The 18,952-nt window shown below is 41.9% G+C and overlaps 1 protein-coding gene across 1 annotated transcript; it reads left to right on the top strand.

Moving 5' to 3' along the window:
• Positions 1-3,986: 3,986 nt before the first annotated feature.
• Positions 3,987-15,692, top strand: TKTL1 (transketolase like 1). Its single transcript, XM_042453988.1, has 14 exons — positions 3,987-4,178; positions 5,669-5,786; positions 6,687-6,800; positions 7,561-7,658; positions 8,187-8,378; positions 8,457-8,584; positions 8,678-8,871; positions 9,876-10,040; positions 10,119-10,275; positions 11,699-11,829; positions 12,300-12,383; positions 13,542-13,638; positions 13,763-13,882; positions 14,866-15,692. The coding sequence occupies exons 1-14, from the start codon at positions 4,066-4,068 to the stop codon at positions 15,036-15,038; spliced, it is 1,884 nt and encodes a 627-aa protein (XP_042309922.1). The 5' UTR covers positions 3,987-4,065; the 3' UTR covers positions 15,039-15,692.
• Positions 15,693-18,952: the final 3,260 nt, after the last annotated feature.

The raw sequence follows: 18,952 nt of genomic DNA, 5'->3' as shown, positions 1-18,952 counted from the left end.
ATGCGCCGGCCTGGGACTGATTTTAGGGCTCGGAAGAACGAAGCGTCTGCATGCTCCCAAGCCCTACCGTGCACCGCCAGCACCATCATGGCTCACCCCTGTTCCTATGGGGGCCGCCATGATGATGTATATGTGGTGCAGCATCCAAACAGCACTGCACCACTCGTACATCATCGGTGAGTGCAAGGGCGGCAATGGCACCCCATGTGCACCCTAAAAAGAACCCTCTGGGAGCAGGTTCTTTTTAGGGCTCCCGGAGGCCGTTTGGTTGCTACGGCCTCCATTGGGGGCAGAAAGGGGCAGCGTCTCGCCGCCCCTTTCTCCCCATCTGTCCAGCCCCATAATTACAGATTAGTTGCCTATCCATTCCCTTAAAGCATTCCCCCTGGCCTTCCTTCCAACTTCCTCATCTTTAGTCTAACTCTGAGAAGAGGTATCAATGCAGCTGAAGGAATAAAGCATGACTGGGTGAAGAGAATCAGCAGGCAGTAGAATATGTTGCTTAAACTGAGGTTATTGTAGGCCACACAGAAATCGTATGGTACTCGGTAGGATATAAATATTTAATTGATTTGTTAGTCCATCCCTGCTTCTTATATATAGCCCCCCTCATCTCCCAGAAAATGTTTTAGGAAAACTTGCTAACATAACATGACTGTATAACTTCAGAGCGCTTGTGTGAACTGGCCACATTTTTACAAACTTCATTGTGTTTGATGAATAACCTGTATCAGTAATAGAACTACCAGATGACAGTTTCACCAGGCAGCCAGGATGCATAAAATGTCTGGACACTAGGTGCAGGGGGGGCAAGTGGATCAGCACTAAATGATCTTCAGACAGACCAAGGAGTCAGTTCATATAATACTGTTGTTGTATGGGAGCCATTTCTTCTAGCAGGGTCAGTGCAGGAAATAACCATGAATTCCCATGTGATTCCTATTAACATTTTTTTCCACCAGTGTGGCATGCACCCAGTTTTGCATAAAACATTTTTGAGTTTCTGCACGGACTGTTTTTCACCACTAGAACTAGTGTGGTGTTTTCCAGAAAGGGAGGACAGAGGAGACAAAATAGCCTTGGACAATTGGTAACATGTTATGTAAGGACACAATCCAAGCAGAGAGTGTGTAGTGCTGAAGGACCATGCTGTTCTTTTTTTTTCTGTATGAGATATGAAAGTCACAAGCTGAAGAAGCTATAGAAATTGTGTGGTTCTTCAGTGGTTGTAGGACTACAACTCTCAGCAGCCCCTATCCAGCATAGCCATTGGTGAAGGATTCTGAGAAGTGAAGTCCAACAACACAATGTTCAACCCTGCCCAACAGAGGTGACTTTTTCAAGCACTAGACAACTTGTCTGAAGCCAAATTGCCTTAAGAATAATGTACACCCTCTTAAACTTCCATTCCCAACCATTACAATACTGTTCAAAAGCCTTGTTCACACAACTTAATGTATTTAAATATGTCCTTTCAAACCAAACAAATCCCCAAAGCACTTTGCAAAAAAGGCTAACATTACAAATAGAGGAGTACAAGCAGGCTCTCCAAGTCTTCCTGTCTTCCACTGCTCTGCACATTTCTTATAGACTCATGCCTGTGCTCTCCATAGTTGAGTCTAGCTATCTGGTGTTCAGTTTATCTCTCCTTCTTCTACTCTTAACCTTTACCAGCATTATTGTCTTTTACAATGAATTATGCCTTCTCATGATGTGGCCAAAGGATGACAGCTTCAATTTAATCATCCTGGCCTCCAGGGGTATTTCTGTCCTGATTCGCTCAAAGACCCATTTGTTTGTCTTTCTGGCTGTCCAAGGTATCCTCAGCACTCTTCTCCAACACCACATCCCAAATGAGTTGATTCTCTTTTTATTTGCTTTTTCCCCAGTCCAGCACTCACATCCATACATAGTGACGGGGAATACGATGGCTTGGACGATTCCAACTTTCCAACACATCTATTATTTTGTCAGTTGTACATCTTTACTCTTTAGGATAGTCTCTAGCTCTTTCATGGCTGCCCTTCCCATTCCTAGTCTTCTTATCGCTTGACTGCAGTCTCCATTCTGGCTGATGTTTGATCTCAGGTACAAGAAATCTTTGACTGTTTCAATTTTCTATTTCTCAATTTTCAAACTGGACATTAGGCTGCCCCATCTCTTTTAAGCATCTTGTAGGCAGTTAAAACAGCACTGTTCCACATGGCACTCAATGCTTGAAATTTCTGTTTTAACTGTTTCAAAACTGGATTCTAGGACTGATTATAGACTGATTTTAAGGGGGTTTAAAATAATATTTTAATGCATTTTAAAATGTTTTTTATCTTTGTATTGTTTTAATTGGTTTTTATTTGTTCATAGCCTCAGGAGGGCTTGTGTGCTGAGAGAAAATACAGTAATACTTATAAATAAATAAATAAATAAATAAATAATTGCCAGTTAAGGCAATACTCAATACATCTGAAGAGGTCTGCAGTCACAAAACCATTATGCCAAAGTATTTAAACTGCCATAAAACTCTTTGGTGTTTTTGCTAGAACAGAGTAATAAGACCTTAACCATTGTCCCCTCTTCCACTAAAGAGCAAAGATCACAGTCCACTAAAAAGTGTTACTGAACTGAAATGATGGATGCTGTGCAAGTGAACCATAGTATCATTCAGTAAGGCTTTTTCTCAGTAACTGCGCTTTCCAAGGATATTGGTGGCACTTGAGAACTTTCCGGCATGACAGATCCAGCGGTGTTCTCTTGCCACTCTTAATGGCTTGCCATCATTCATCGCCAGAGAGTAACTAGAGTCCTCTCTTGAGTTATGGTAGTTATTAGGGGCAGCTTATACACACAAGGTCCCAGGGAGAGGTGTGGGAACAAATTGTTCCAGTGCACCAACTGAAGCAAAAAAAACCTATTTGCTTGACACTCCGTATGCACAGATTGCTTATTCATGGGTTTGAACATCCATGGCTTGGAAATATTTTTAAAATACAAATTCCAAAAAGATACCCTTGATTTTTCCATTGTATAGAAGGCACAGTGTTTTACTATGCCGCTGTACTTAATGGGAATTCAGCATCTATAGATTTTAGTTTCCACTGAGAGTGTGTGTCCTGGAACCAAACCCCAGCAGATACAAGGGCCCACGCTTCTGTATTCCAACTCAAGAGGGACGTTGGGTCTTATTGTCACAGAGGAAGATAAAAAGATGGCAGGTTGCAGATGGGGAGCTGCTGCATCTTTCCCCTCACGCTCCGGGACTGGAATGTACAAATGCACTTGTGCCATGCTGTCTTGCCGTCCCTTGCAGTTGTCAGTCAAGTCTCCTGGCAAAGGGACACTCTGGGCCACCTGCCAGAGGTCCCCTTCCCCTCATGCTGTGCCAAGCCTCCAGAGCCAGGCCTTATCAGCTGCCCTGAGCAAGTGGAAGAGGCATTCCCCACATTCCCAGCTGCCTGATGTTGTGGGGCTGGTATCCAGTTTCCCAGGTGGATTTCGTTGCTCTTGCAGATCCAAACTTGTGCATATTTATTAACATATCAATGAGCACAGTGGCATTTATTGCCTACTGAGTAAGCAGAGTGGCCAGTTTATATGAGGGTTGGAAAAGTATCCATGATGCGTTGCTGGAGAGGGAGGAATGACACTTGCTACAAAGGAAACAGCATATCCCATTTGGGGAGAAAATCTACATAAGCGCCCCACAACAAACTCCAAGTCCCAGAATTCCATAGCCTTGAGCGGTGCCAAACAGGGTTATCTCTCCAGTGTGGATGCAGCCCAGGAGTGGCTGGCTAGCAAGAGCCAGAGGGGCAAAGGCAGACAGGAAGGAAGGCAGGCAAGCAAGCATCATGTGAGCAGAAAGGGCCCAAGCGCAGCCGATCTACATTTGCATGCTTTGCTGCAAGGCCCTCTTCTTGCTCTTGTCCTTGTTCTTCTTCTTCTTCCTGGGCCTTGGCTGGGCTGATCCTCCTCTGTTCCCCCACGTGCTCGCTCTGATCTCACTTCCTCTGGCGCCCAGAGCCCGGATCAAAGGCTAGCGAGGCAGGCTCCGCTGCAGCAGGATCCAACATGGCCAGCAGCAGCTTTCCCAAACCGGAGGAAAAGAGCCTCCAGGCCCTGCGCGACGTCGCCAACCGGCTCCGGATCCACTCCATCCGCGCCACCTGCGCCTCCAACTCTGGGTATAGATAGATGGGTCCCTTGCCCTCTCCTCTTTCCTTTCTTGCAGGACTGCAAAAAGAAGAGGGCATGCATCCCTCCCTGTGCCAACACACGTGGGTCCTTTGGAGTAAACGGAGGGCGTGTGGCATGGAGGAACCTGGAGATCTCTGTAGTTGGGAGGGGTTGGAGGGAGGGCAGTGGTCTTTGGGGTCTGGAGTATCACTGGAGCTGGGTTTGGGGGCATTTGATTCTGGATGGGCATGTCACACTCTCTCAGCCTCAGAGGGTGGCCATGGCAAACCCCCTTCTGAAGAAATTTGCCAAGGAAAGCCCAATGATGGGTTTGCTTTAAGGTCGCCATGAGTCAGAACACCAACAAATCATTTTTGATGTAGGATTTTCTTGGCATGTTTCTTCAGAGGGGGTTTGCCATGGCCATCCTCTGAGGCTGAGAGGGTGTGACTTGCCCAAGGTCACCTCAACAGGGAATCAGACCCTGGTCTCCAGAGTCTTCATCCGACACTCAGAGATCTACCCACAGAGACCAGAGGTGTAATCCCTGTCCCAGGGTGTTTCATTGGAAAGGCCCACTCTTCCCTCCCATGATCCCTGGGCAGGCTGGGAGGGTGTGACCCAGGGTGGCCAGATGCCATCACCACAAAGGAGGACAAGGCCATCGCAGAATAGTGGACATGCAAGGGGGGGGGAAGTAGGATATTACAAAAAAAAGCTAAAAATACCACTATAAATATACATTGTGCTTAGTTTTTTTTTGTGGGTTTTTTGGGCTAGGTGGCCACCAATCTGGAAGAGTTTATTCCTGACGTTTTCGGCCAGCATCTGTGACTGGCATCTTCAGAAAATGTTGGCATGGAAGAGATAGGGTGTATGTATGTGTGTGATATATATCTATCTCCTGCGGGCCTTGCCATTCAGCAACAGAACAATATGCAGATTAACATGGAAATCACCTCCTCCCAACCAACAGTATATATAGACTTCTGTAGAAGTCTATAGATGCCAGCCACAGATGCTGGTGGAACGTCAGGAATAAACTCTTCTAGAGCATGACCACATAGCTCAAAAAATCCACAAAAATTGATGGATGCCAGCCATGAAGGCCTTCAACTTTACATTGATGCTTCTTAGTCATGCTCAAAATGAAGGGCATTGTGGAATTCCTCCTGGACAGAAAGGCTGAAATGTAAGACATGTCCAGGAAAAGAAGGACAGCTGGTCACCCTGGTGTGACCCTTCCCTGACTTGGTCATTCAAAGTGTCAGGCACTTTGTGAAAGTGTTTAACAACTCCCAGCTATATGAGGGTCTTGTTTGCTGCTTTGCTATGAATTCTGGATTCAGGGATCTTTTTCTGCCAAGCTTGATGCGGTAGGTTGAGGGTGGATGGATGCCTGTGTGTCTCCAACCTTCACTCTTTGGTCTCTCCCCTCTGAGTCCCTGTTACTGTTCTCATGGATTGCCCTTTGCTTGTTTGCCTTCTTTCTCTGTAGCCACCCCACATCATGCTGCAGTGCTGCAGAGATCATGTCCGTCCTCTTCTTTCACACCATGCGCTACAGGCCCCAGGAGCCAGGCCACCCCAGCAATGACCGCTTTGTGCTCTCCAAGGTGTGTATTCTGGTGCATTCTTTCTCTCTGTGAGGGAGGGGGGCAGAGCCTGGAAACATGAATTGTTTTTGGACCAGCACAACCCAGCCAGCGTGTCCACTGGAACAAATTTTGAATAAGTTTCAAATTCTTGAGACTGATAGGAGGTCGTTTGGGACCTAAAATACCAAGCACTGCAGAGAGTTTGGCTGGTTTTCTTATCCCATTTGGCCTAAAACACTCACACCTTAGGTAGTGGTCCTGGAAACTACAGATTTGGTTATTCATGAATTTGATTAATATGTTCTCTCTATGAATATCTAGGTCTTCCAGCATGACTCTGGTCAACCTCTGCCAAAAGTCACACCGGAGGACATAGAGATTCCTAGAGACAACACATTTCTAAGCATTTGTAGGTCCTCCAGCACAATTCTGTGGTCAATGTCTAGCAGATGATGGCCATAGAGTTGCTCTGAAGGATTTAGAGATTGCTAGAGTGGTGTCCTCTCAGGTAAAAAGATTGTGTTTTTTATTTGCATTTACCCCTCTTTCACCCGTGTCCTGTGCCCTTAACCCCAGCAAAAGTGGAGGGCCTCCCATATGTAGACTGCGGTAGATAACTCTGGTGGGACTGGGGGCCACATGGATTGCTAAAAATGCCCCCCAAATGAAATTTGGAAATCCATTTTTGCTGTTTAAAAATATATTTTTTATGTTAACCAATGTGTGACATTAGTGGATGGCACAGAAGGTGACCTTCTACTCCTCAAGGTGCCCAGAAGAGTTCATTCTCCCTTTTTGCCAGAAAAAAAGGGCGCAGTACAGGGTAGTGTGGAGGTTGCCAACGCTGTCTTGGGGAGGGGTTACATGTAGAATCCACCTTCTGAACTAAACTCTCTTTGGCTTTGTTTCTTGCAACAGGGCCATGCTGCACCTGTGCTGTATGCTGCATGGGCTGAAGCTGGTTATATCAAAGAGCCAGAACTTCTGAATTTGAGGAAAATAAACTGTGATTTGGAAGGCCACCCAACTCCAGTAAGTGCTTTTTGTAGAGAAGCGTTTCCTATTTGTGCCAAACAACTTGTTACCCTGCCTGTCATCTACAGGGTTGTGTTATGTTTCACTACTGTCTTGGAATGATCCTGGATGAAATGCACATAGAAAAGAAAATTACTGCTAGATGCTATGATTCGTGAATACATCATTTGACTTAATGCTTGGTTGCAGTTTATAATAGGGGTATTAATCTTATTAACAATCTTGTTTTGTATATTTGGTATATTAGTTGAGTATATTTTTGATGGCAGTAAGTTATTTTTAAGATCACTGAGTAGCAGGAAAGTTGAATATAAATGCCATAGCAGTGCTGATAATTGCTTACTCATGGTGAGCAACTGACACATACAAATTATTGGTAGAATGCCAGGGTTGCCAAAACAGTCTTATTTTTCTTCTGCATTGTGGTGGTTCAGTGATAAAGAATCATAGTCAGTGAGTGAAATAGGCCTTGTTCTACTCTGCAAAATTACTTTGTTGACTAGCTAATGTTGCAATAATAGACCTTGAATATTGAACTACTGTAGTTACTTAGATAGGTACATCTGTGTGTTGCTCAGGTTGCATACCAAAATGTTCTCTTTGTGTTCATATGGAAAGAGATGTGAATTGAGTCTTAATCTGTAGAGGACAAACAACACATTTCTTTAAATCTAATCTGTCTGTAATGGCTAATGTACAATGGTGTTCATTCTCTGTTCCAACTCACTCAGTTGCTCTTTCTCTCTCGGCTTAACAGAGGCTGCCTTTTGTGGATGTGGCCACTGGTTCACTGGGACAGGGCCTAGGAGCTGCCTGTGGAATGGCCTATACAGGAAAATATTTTGATAAAGCCAGGTGAGATGTTAATGACAAATCTGCAAACAGCAGATAATTCTCAGAAGTCGGGGCGGGAGGGGGGGGCATGCAGGCCCTCAGCAGGACTTGGAGGGCCATTCCCCCAAATATATATGTTTTTAAACTTTAATTTTTTTTAACTAAATATACCCTACACATACCGCGATGTTTTAAAGTTCCTGGTTCAATAAGGCTTTTCCTAGACCTAAAACAGCCTGTCAAAACTTGGGGGAAATGCCCCCTATCACCAAGAGATGGAGGGAAATTTTAATTTAAAAAAATTAAAAATGGGGTAACCCCTTGCAGGCTTCAAATGACCTGTGGGTCACATGAATTCCATGGGCCACACTTCTACAAATGCAAAGTACACAATGGAGCCTGTTGCTTTATGGGTAGTAAGCATTGCCCACTTCTTGTTTTGAACCTCACTCAAAGTTCAGGAGTATTAAGGAAAGCCAAAAGATGGGTTGTGCGAGACATATTTTTTCCCTTTCCATTGCTTTACTGATGTGGTTTATTCTTTCTCAGTTACCGAGTGTATTGCTTGTTGGGTGATGGTGAATCCTCGGAGGGCTCTGTATGGGAAGCCCTGCAGTTTGGATCTCATTACCAACTGGACAATCTGGTAGCCATTTTTGATGTCAACCGGCTGGGGCAGAGTGAAGCAGCACCATTAAAGCATGACATTGATGTCTATCGCAAGCGTTGTGAAGCCTTTGGGTAAGTGTTGCCAGCAGCTTTTGTCCTTGTTCTAGCAAGGAGCCTACTGCTAATGGCAAGCATCTCCTTTTCTGCTAGGTGGAACACCTATGTCGTAGATGGTCATGATGTTGAAGAACTGTGTCGGGCTCTGTGGCAAGCAAGTCAGCAGAAGGGGAAGCCTACAGCTATAGTGGCCAAAACATTCAAAGGGCGAGGAATCCCAGGTGAATATGGGTCTCTTGTCATGAGTGTGGGGAGTTGTGATGCAGTGTCATTCCAGTTGCCTGATGGTATTTACTAAATGTTCTTTGTTTCAGGTGTGGAAGATGCTGACAACTGGCATGGAAAGCCTATGCCAAAGGACAAAGTGGAGTCTATCATCAACTCTATTCAGAGCCAAATTGAGACTAATAAAGTCTTGCCTATCCAACCACCTGCACAAGATGTGCCAGAAGTCAATTGCATGAATATCAGGATGCCCTCTCCACCTGCCTTCAAAATTGGGGAAAAGGTATTACATCAGTTTTCTTCTTTCCACACTAGCAGTTGATCCAGATTCTCATCATTAGTCTCACATGTATCATGTTAACTTTGATTTGCAGCTTTGTCAGAGAATTTTTGTCATTGCTTGCATACAACACAGAGCTCCCCAAATCCCAGCTTTGATACTTTTTTTTTTAATAACAAGAAATAACTATTCTTGTTTATTCTACTTCTCATTGTAGAAAACATTGGTTTTGGGTGCTTTGGTTGGAAAGAGGAAGGATGACCAGTCAATATTTTGCCTTCCATGCTCCATTCCCAGGGTTGTTTTTATAACCCTGATCCCTCCAGAGTTGCTGGAAAGCCATTTTCATTTTGGCCAGAAACAGGGGTGTGAATGGCTTGTTCTGGAAACCTCTAGGAACAGCTGTTCACTTTTAAAATCGATTTTAGGACCCTCTGTATTGTTCAGTACACAGCAGCAGACCTCAATCTATTTCTTGGTGTTGGTGTTTTGACAATTAGTGTGAATCCCAAAATTATCCTGTGACCCAAAAAAATTGCTCAATCACATGAGGTCTCTTCCCAGCCATATCTTCATGATTCCCTTCTGATAACAAACCCCTCCCAATTTAAATTTGCAAATTAAGTATGTTTTATGCAAGTCAGGAAAAAATGTGCATAACAACAAATGTGTATATTGAATTCAAGAGAGAGTGAGTAACTGTTCTTACATCTTTTTTTCCTTCCATTCCACCCACCCAATAGCAATTTGATAAAGACTTGAGGTATTCTCACATGTAACTTGAACTGGATTATTTGGGGAAGTTGTTTTAGTCCTTTTCTAGTTAAGAAAAATAAAGAATATTTCCAAGTTTAGCATGGGAAAAGTATAAAAAGGGAGGGAATTATGAAGAAGTACAATCTTCACCTTTTGAACTAAGAGTGTCCCTTTGGTTTGTGGCAAATTATAGGTGTCATATAGTGGATTGAAACTCACCTCCTTTCTCCCCCCCCCTTTTTTTTTTTCAGGTGGCCACCCGAAAAGCCTATGGTTTAGCACTGGCTAAGCTAGGAAATGCTAACTCCCATGTGATAGCCTTGGATGGTGACACTAAGAACTCTACTTTCACTGAGCTCTTCAAGCAGGCTCATCCTGAACGCTATATAGAATGTTTTATTGCTGAGCAGAACATGGTGAGTCTCAAAATGTGAAATTGCTTTGTGGGTCTCTAGTGATTTTTTTTTAAAAGAACACTTTCTCTTGTTCTTCAGGTCAGTGTAGCCCTAGGTTGTGCTGCTCGGAAACGCACCATTGCATTTGCCAGCACCTTTGCTGCCTTTTTTACCCGGGCATTTGACCATATCAGGATGGGTGCCATTTCCCAAGGAAATATAAAGCTTTGTGGCTCTCACTCTGGAGTTTCTATTGGTATGTATTGGCTGCAAGCTTGTGTTATATTGTTTATTGCAAAGTTGGCATTCAGTCCCTCAAGACTGTTTTTGCAGTCCTTGTAACTTTCAGAAAATCCTACCTTGCATCCCCCTATCCAGGTTTATGCGTGCTGAGATTTCCTACTTCATTTCCTGTCCTATCCCCTTTCATGGTATCAAATGGCTCTCCTGCATGTACAGAAGTAGTCAGCTTGGGTTGAAAGAGAGTGATTCAGCTGATTCTGAAATGGCCTAAACCAGTGCTACTCAAAGTGATGGTCCCTGGACCAGGACCAGTTCCTGAGTCACAGGATACTGGTTCCAGGAAAGAAAGAAACAGTTGTAACCAATGGGCACAAATTTTGTATTGATCCCTGGCAATTATCAGACAATAATAGCAGATCTTCCATATCTGATAGCCTCAGGGGCACTAGTCTAAACTACCTAGTTGAGCCACCATGTAGGGTAAATCTGCATGGAGCCGAAGCATATTTCTGGAAAATTGGCTTTGGATTCTTAAAATAAATCCTGTATTGTACAAGCTGCATAGCATCTTTACCTCCTTAATATTAAGAGGTAAAAGGATTGGTTTCCATGTTGGACTAGGACTCCAGGCTACCAGGGTTCAAATCCCCACTTAGCCGTGGAAACCCACTGGGTGGCCTATGGCAAATCTCATTTTCTCAGGTACAGAGAAAGGCAATAGTAAAACTCCTCTGAAACATTGCCAAGAAAACCTGATGGGAGAGTTGTCATGAGTTGTAGTGGGTTTGAAGGCACATAAGAACAAATTAGAATGATAGATAGCCTGGGAATGCTGACCAGTGATGTCAGTTCTCTTCTCAGGCCAGAATGAGATGCTATAATGATCTGTACTACTTCAAGGGCAAGCCATCTTTTAAAAATAGGGGGCCCACATTTCCTCAGGGATGCATTTGTTTTTGGACTCTCAAGTCCCATAGCCCTGGCCAAACACATCCACTTATGAAGGGTGATGGGAAATATCCACCAACATCTGGAAAGTCACATGATTATCATCATGACTGTGGAAGGTATAGAATGCTTTATATTTATCAGTTATTAGCATTTGAAGAATTTTTCTACTTTGTACCAGTGTGGTATAGTGATTCAAGTGAGAGACCAGAGTTCAAATCTCTGCTCAGCCATGGAGATCCCTTGGGTGACCTTGGGCATATCACACACACTCAGCCTCAGAGGAAGGCTTTGGCAAACCACCTCTGAAAAAACTTGCCAAGAAAATCCTATGACAGGGTTGCCATAGGTTGGAATTGACTAACGTATGGCAACAATAATAAAATAACTGAGGAACACACCTGATGTTCTTGAGTGCCTAGCATAGCTTTTGAATTTATATGGCAGATGAGTTATATGGTTCTCTCTTCCTTGGTCTGCCTCACTAGGTGAGGATGGGCCCTCTCAGATGGCCTTAGAAGATATAGCTATGTTCAGAACCATTCCAGGATGCACTGTATTCTACCCAAGTGATGCTGTTTCCACTGAACATGCAGTCTGTTTGGCAGCCAATACCAAGGTATGTGGATCAATAATAATAATAATAATAATAATAATAATAATAATAGTAATAATTTATATCCCACCTCTCTACAAAATGCAATCGAGGCGGCTTACAAGATTAAGACTGTTTCTCTGCCTTCCAAAAAAAGATAAAGACACTACACATTTGAGAGCGGCTTCTCAATTTATCCTGTGTAGTTGCTAATGTGACATTTTTTATTTTTGTTTCTTGCTTTTCTATTTGAGTACCACTTTGTGATCAATAGCCTCATTAAAAATGCTTTAAGTGAACACTACTTGAAGCATATTATTCTACTGTGCCTTCTAGGTAACCTCCTATTTCCAAATAATTCTGGTGTTTACAGAGCCCTTTGAACTTAATGTGTGACCTCCTGTGCTGTAGAATGTGCGGTACCATGGGAAATTGTGCTATTTTTGGTGCTCTGCTGTCTCTTTTCCTTTGAACTGTGTATTTTTGCTCCTCAGGGGATATGTTTCATTCGAACCAGCCGTCCAGAGACTCCCATTCTATACTCCCAGGAAGAAAAATTTGACATTGGCCATGCCAAGGTAAAGGGCTATAGCCTCTTCCATACAAGAAACAGTTGAGCATTAGAACTTGAAGAAATAGGTTTCTCCAGTTTTGCTCTGGAATTGGAATTAGAGATGCATAACATATAAAGAATAGATACTTGGTGTGAAATATTCTGGTCCATAGAGATGGTGGAGGAAGCTTTGACTTTTGATTTTTGAAATGCAGTGACCCAAAACATACATGAAAAAGTGTGGCATCACTGGGCTAAGCTGGGCTAATGTGTTCATTATTCTGAACACACCCTTACTTAGAGCATGGGCCCAACAAAATCTTACTTGTCAGATGCTAGGCACTGACAGATATCTAGGGCCAGTCTTGTTGACTCTTATGAACAGTATTAATGATTTTACTGTATAGCCAAGTCTACTAGACAGTCTTGTTGGCCAGTCCTCAAAATTCAGGCCAAAAGGAGTACACAGGAGTGAGTATTCTTGACATATGTGTCTACCACTAGATGGCAGAGGACTGACATTACTTGGACACATAACCATGAAATTAAGAGAGGCCAAAGGCATTCCACAGGCATTAGATCTTTTCAGCTAAGCATGGAGTCAGGTTTCTGATGTTTCCAGCTGTAGAGATAAGGCATAGGATCTTGTGTCTGGAGAAGAATCTTAGGTTGCCTTTAAGCAGACTCTGAAATAGGGTGTGACCTAAATGGGGCTTTTGTACAGTGCTTTGGACAGCGTAAATAATATTTTGCTTGAGCCAAATAAATCCTAAATAAATATATTTGTTTTCTCAAATGCTGCCCTGGACTTCAGCATAAAATCCTGCTAAGCAGCAAAAAATATAAGGCATTCATAACATTTTGCTTTTGCAGTAGGTAAAGTTGGGAAAGAACATGGATTTATGTGCACCTGTGATTCATTGTTTATATTGAACAGGAAGCCTTGGAACTGAGCATATAAATTGGATGACACTCAGTACATGAATTTAAAAAGTAGTTTAGTTTTCATTTAAAGCTTATCTCCTGAGGACAACTTTGAGTCTGATCTTGAATCCAAAGATGAGATTTTGTTTTATATTATGGAATAGCCATATCCTAAATGGGCCGTTTGTCTCATTTTAAGTTGTTCCTGTGGTATGTTGGTGGATCTACAAATGTATTCTGCCTTATATGTCTTTTATAGGTTGTGCGTAAGAATGATGCTGACAGGGTGACAGTTATTGGAGCAGGTGTTACACTCCATGAGGCCCTTGCAGCTGCTGATGAGCTGGCCAAACAAGGTAATGGATTGCTGGAATTTTGTAGCCTGCAAGCATAACTAGATATCAGGGTATTGATTTGACCCTGTCTCCTGCCCATGCAGCTCCTTGCTCCATCCTTCCTTAGTCCATTTCTTTTTCTTAGACATTTATATCCGGGTGATTGACCCCTTTACCATCAAGCCCTTGGATGCTGACACCATCATCTCCAATGCCAGAGCCACTGGGGGCCGTATCATTACTGTTGAGGATCACTACAAAGAGGGTAAGTAGGGAACTCAGTGTGTTTTTTTCAGAAGGGAGTGGGGAAAGCTAATTGGTTTTGTGACCATGGACCAGGATGCTCATGAAGAGTACCAGTCCCTATAAATTATGTACTATCTTGCTTTTTTGTCCAGAAGGATTTTGTTTCCACAGCTACTAATTGTACAGGCTACACATACGCTTGTGGAATTTTTTGTCATATTCTGTCAAGAACCCAGCAGTTACAAAAACACAGTTGATAATATAGAAAGGTTGTGCTTTATTAATGTAAAGTAGAAAAGTATGTGTTCTGACCTGTCAACTAAATTAATTTGTAAACTGCAGGTTTAATCTAACTCATGAATGGTTGCCAGTTGGCTTCCTACTCCCATGAGCCAATGAAAAAGCCTTGTAGTCCCTCAACCTATGTGCCCACTTTTGTCCCTACTTATCTGAGGCCACATAGGAGTTTATCTTGAGTTAATAATTGATGTCTTTGTTGGCAGCTTTCTCCCGAAAAAGATGTTAGTGATATTCCTATACTTATAGTCAGTTTGTGAGGGAGAATGCTGCCAAAGAAGTTTTATTTTGCAGTCAAAAGAAAGAAATGAATTCTTGGGAATATCCAGGAAAGAGGTTTGAAGTACTATGGCTTTTGGAAGACATCTGTGGACTGCTCCATCAGTTACTGTTTTTTAAACTTCAATTAAAAATGTCTTTGTTTTCTTAACCTTTTGGCATTTCATTTTAATTATACTTTTAAATTTTGTATATTCAGATCATATGTATTTGGATGTCTTGTTTTTGGAACTGTTTTGCATAGGCTTTTATGCTGGTATTTCCCATATTTCCTTTTTTTTTTTAAAAAAAAGAGGGAGGGCAGGCTGTCTGTTTTATTGTCTTGTATTTGTATAACACTGTCTATACTCATGGGGCTATATAAATAATTAAGCATGCTTTGGAAAAGTTTCCTAGCTGAAATGATTTTTTTCTTTCTGTCTCCAGGAGGTATTGGGGATGCTGTGGCATCAGCTGTCTCCGAAGAACCTGGTATCTTAGTCCACAGCCTGGCTGTGTCAGGAGTACCACGGAGTGGAAAACCATCTGAGCTCCTGGATCTGTTTGGGATTAGTGCAAAGCACATTGTAGCAGCTGTGAAGAGCACCTTTGCCAATTGATACTGTTGTCTAGTTTGGGGTAAATGAGCTCACAAACGTATGATAACTGGATTCTGAGGAGAAAGTGGTAGTTGCTTGGTTTACTGGTAACAAAACACCCAACAAACTGCTTTGTGACTAAGAAATCATCTGACTTCCCATGTTTAATTTTGATAACCATGCTGCTGTTAACATTCCCCTGTGGGCTTTGACCTTCTTCTGAATGCAAATGTAGCTTTAAAAACAGTCTGAGTTACATTCCAAAACCCTTTCTCCAGTTACTACACCATTCTTAATCTACTTATATATTAACTGGTCCTGAAAGCCTCCCCACAAATATATGTGGACCAGATAGTGCTTGTCTTACCTGATCCTGGTTGTCACCTACTGTTGGGCCTGCTCCTACCCTACTTGGTTTTCCTCTCTCAGGCTTGTCATTCCAAGGCCATGTTGGGTAGACCTTTCCCTGGGCTGTTTCCTAGCAGGAGGTATGGACACATTATTAGTACTTGGTGCAGAGTGCAATTGGGTCCCACAAAAATGTTCTTGTTTCTTTGTAATATCAACAGTGTTGTCATAGAACTCAATGTGACCAAGATAATTTTTCCTATTTAACGTGTACTGTATTGCTGTTAACAATATGCAGCCAGCAGATCAATAAATAACTTTGCAGTAGTCTTTGTGAATGATTTCATTAATAAGAGAAAGAGCAGGAAATGGTTCACGGACACAAATATATAATATAGTGCATTATTTGAAAGTGGAACAAGATAGCACACAGAGGTAGGGCTCTGTATTAGGTTTCTCCCTGTCCCCTCATAATATGGAAGAATTATTATCCAGATCTAGACAGCATTGTGTTTTATTCCTCCTATTGTCTGTTTTTGACAGGGAAACATAATGCTATGGTAAGGTTTTATTTTTCCAGAGAAAGATGGTCCTTGCACGAATCTGTTCTGTGTTCTGGTAGCATCTACTTTTCCTGAATTCCTGTATTTTGCAGGAGGCAGTTACCACTAGAGGTTGACTCTAGCTATCAACCAGAAGAATTTTGACATTCAAATAAAGGGTATGGTGATTGTACATCTCATAGAACTGACTCTCCTGTGAGACAGAATGAAGCAGCCACTTCGAGCAGTGGAGTACAAGAGGCAATGAATTGCGCTTGCAAGAAGTGGTCCACCACTTCTGCTCTGGAAAGGCTCACTAGCTGCCCTCCAGTTGTGGAAAGTGCTGCAGCCAGAAGGTCTCTAGAGCAGAGAATTGGTGGGCTCTGGAGAACCATACCAGTTGTTTTCCTGTTGAGGTGATAGCATTGCAGAGAAACAACCAAAGCCTGCCATGCCCCCAAAAGCTTAGTTGTGAAGGATCTTTTCTGCACTTAAAGTGGAGTACTCTGTGCTGCCACACTGTAGGTATCTGTGTGACACTCCCATGTTTGGCTTTGAGGAAGGGCCCCCTCAGAAGAAGCCATATGGCTGGAGAAGGTTGATAGCAGTTTCATTTATATACTGCTTTATACCATCTAGCCTATCCTATGCTGCTCCCGTCTGTCTTCCTTCCCCCCCCCCCCCCTTTTAGCAATTCAGTCTTTCTTTAAAGAAGGAAACCATGACAGTATCTAGAAGCTGAGGAGCTGGTATGAAAAGTCTCTGATCATGCTGGGAGCTGACAGAAAATATTCTGGGATAAAACATGCATAGATTTCAAAAATTAAATCAGAATCAAAAGGAACAAAATTTGGGACTTTCTGGTCCTTTGAATCAATCTGGATGCACCCTTAGATTTTTATCTACAATTTTATTTTCCTTGCACTGAAAGTGAAAGAGCCAGCATTGAACTAGAACTCTGGAGACCAGAGTTCGAATCTCCACTTGACCAAGTAAACCCACTGGGTCACTATATATGTCAACATTACTTGAAGGCACACAACAACATCATGCTGAATATATATATTCACATTCTCAGCCTCCATGAAAATGAAATTTAAGTCCCCAAACTGAACATTGAACCTCCTTTCATTCCAGCCTGCCCTCTATTCTGCTGCCAAATTTCAGATCTGAAACCTTAGGGAAGAAGCCTTTCTTGCTTCTACTTTGCATGCAGGTTGGTTTTTATTAAGGATCCTAAAAGGCTAAAAACAATGAGACATAAGCACTACAAAGTTATTTCATCTGCTGCATTACAATATTGCCTATGTGACTTTGTATCCTTTTATGTAACTGCTTCATTCAAGTGAAAGTTGGGCTGTGGCCTGCAGTCACGCTATGCTAGCCTTAAAGATCCCATAGGGTATTTCTGTTTATTGCAATATGGGCATAACTTTTATGAAATTGCAAGCAGAGGACTTCAATTTGCCTAGGCTGCAAATCTGTTGACAGGCTTTGTGGTGGAGTTGGTGATGGTTTGAGTGTCACACTATGGTCCCAAACACACTGCAGAAATAATCCAATGTGAGACCGCTTTAACTGCCCTGGGAACTGTAGCTTTGTTAGACATTTAGCCTCCTCTGTCAGAGAGCTCTGGTGCCACAATAAACTCCAGTTCCTAGGATTCTCCAGCACTGAGCCAGGGCTGTTAAAGTGGTCTCAAACTGGATTATTTCTGCAGTGTGCTTTGGACCTATGACTCTGGAGACCAGGGTTTGATTTCCAGCTCAGCCATGAAACTCACTGGGTTTGAAGTTGGAAACCATTCACTGGGTGACCTTGGTCAAGAAGTCACACTCTCTGAGCCTCAAGGGAAAACAATGGCCAATCTCCTCTGAACAAATCTTGCCAAGAAACCCCCATGATAGGTTTGCCTCCTAAATCTAACAACCTGAAGGCATAGGAGGAGGAGGAAGGCAAGGTTTGTTCAGAGGGGGTTTGCCTTTGCCTTCTTCTGAGGCTGAGAGAGTGCGACTTGCCCAAGGTGGGTTTCCATGGCTGAGAGAGGAGGATTCAAACCCTGGTCTCCAGAGTCTTGTGCATCTATTTGCTTTTATTTGGGCTGAAAAAGCAGACATTTTGTGTACAAAACTTTGCCTACATTATAAGCAGCAGCTGCTGCCTCCAAAATGCCACACTGAATGAACTTGTGTGAACAGTAAATCTAAAAGGAAAGGAGAAAGCAGACAAGCCTGCCTTATGGGAGATGGGATTGTTGATTATTGTGAATTTCTATGATAGTTTATTGTTATATTTTGTGTTGTAATCCGCCTTGATTCCCACAGGAAAAGGCAGAATATAAATAATAATAATAATAATAATAATTCCCATTGAGGTTTATGAATTATATAAAGGTAACTCCTCCAAAGGCACCACTTATTTTAACGGGACTGTTTTTCCCCCTACTGAGAATATATTTTTATTATTTAATGTTTTCATTAATATTAATTATATCAATATTAATATTTCATATATTTAATATTTATATTTAATTTTAATATTTTTTATTATTATAATTAAATATATTTTAATTATATTAAACAACATTTATTTAATTATATACTGTATATATATAAACAAATTTATTATTGATATTAAATATAAATATTTATGTTTAATATCAACAATACATTTATTGATATATAATGAAATAACAATTATTAATAAATTAATTTATTAATTTATTATTATTAATACATAAAGCTCAATAATAATAATAATAAATATTAAATCTAAGTATCTATATTTAATATTTATTATTATTTATTTTATTATTTATTTTGTTATTTATTTTTATTATTAAGCTTTGTTTATAAAGCACTGTAGGTTCACACCTTCTCCTCTGAGGAGAATACCAGCTAATACACATTCCTCAGTCCCTCACCTCACAGTGTTTTTGGGGGGGCGGGAACACTAGGCGATTTCTACACCCGTCGCTGTTATTAGTCAAACTTGCCTTCTCATTGGCTTACATCTACGCCAATCAACTTGTGCCCCGCCCCCTCT

This window comes from Sceloporus undulatus, chromosome 2 (genome assembly GCF_019175285.1).
Source record: "Sceloporus undulatus isolate JIND9_A2432 ecotype Alabama chromosome 2, SceUnd_v1.1, whole genome shotgun sequence".
NCBI classification, from domain to species: domain Eukaryota; kingdom Metazoa; phylum Chordata; class Lepidosauria; order Squamata; family Phrynosomatidae; genus Sceloporus; species Sceloporus undulatus.
Note: the sequence above shows the minus strand (reverse complement) of the source record. Positions and strands in the feature narration are given on the sequence as shown.

Coding starts and splice junctions, on each gene's coding strand:
- TKTL1 (XM_042453988.1), top strand. CDS start 4,066: ATGGCCAGCAGCAGCTTTCCCAAACCGGAGGAAAAGAGCCTCCAGGCC. Junction 7,659..8,186: donor AAATATTTTGATAAAGCCAG/GTGAGATGTTAA, acceptor ATTCTTTCTCAG/TTACCGAGTGTATTGCTTGT. Junction 13,639..13,762: donor TGATGAGCTGGCCAAACAAG/GTAATGGATTGC, acceptor TCTTTTTCTTAG/ACATTTATATCCGGGTGATT.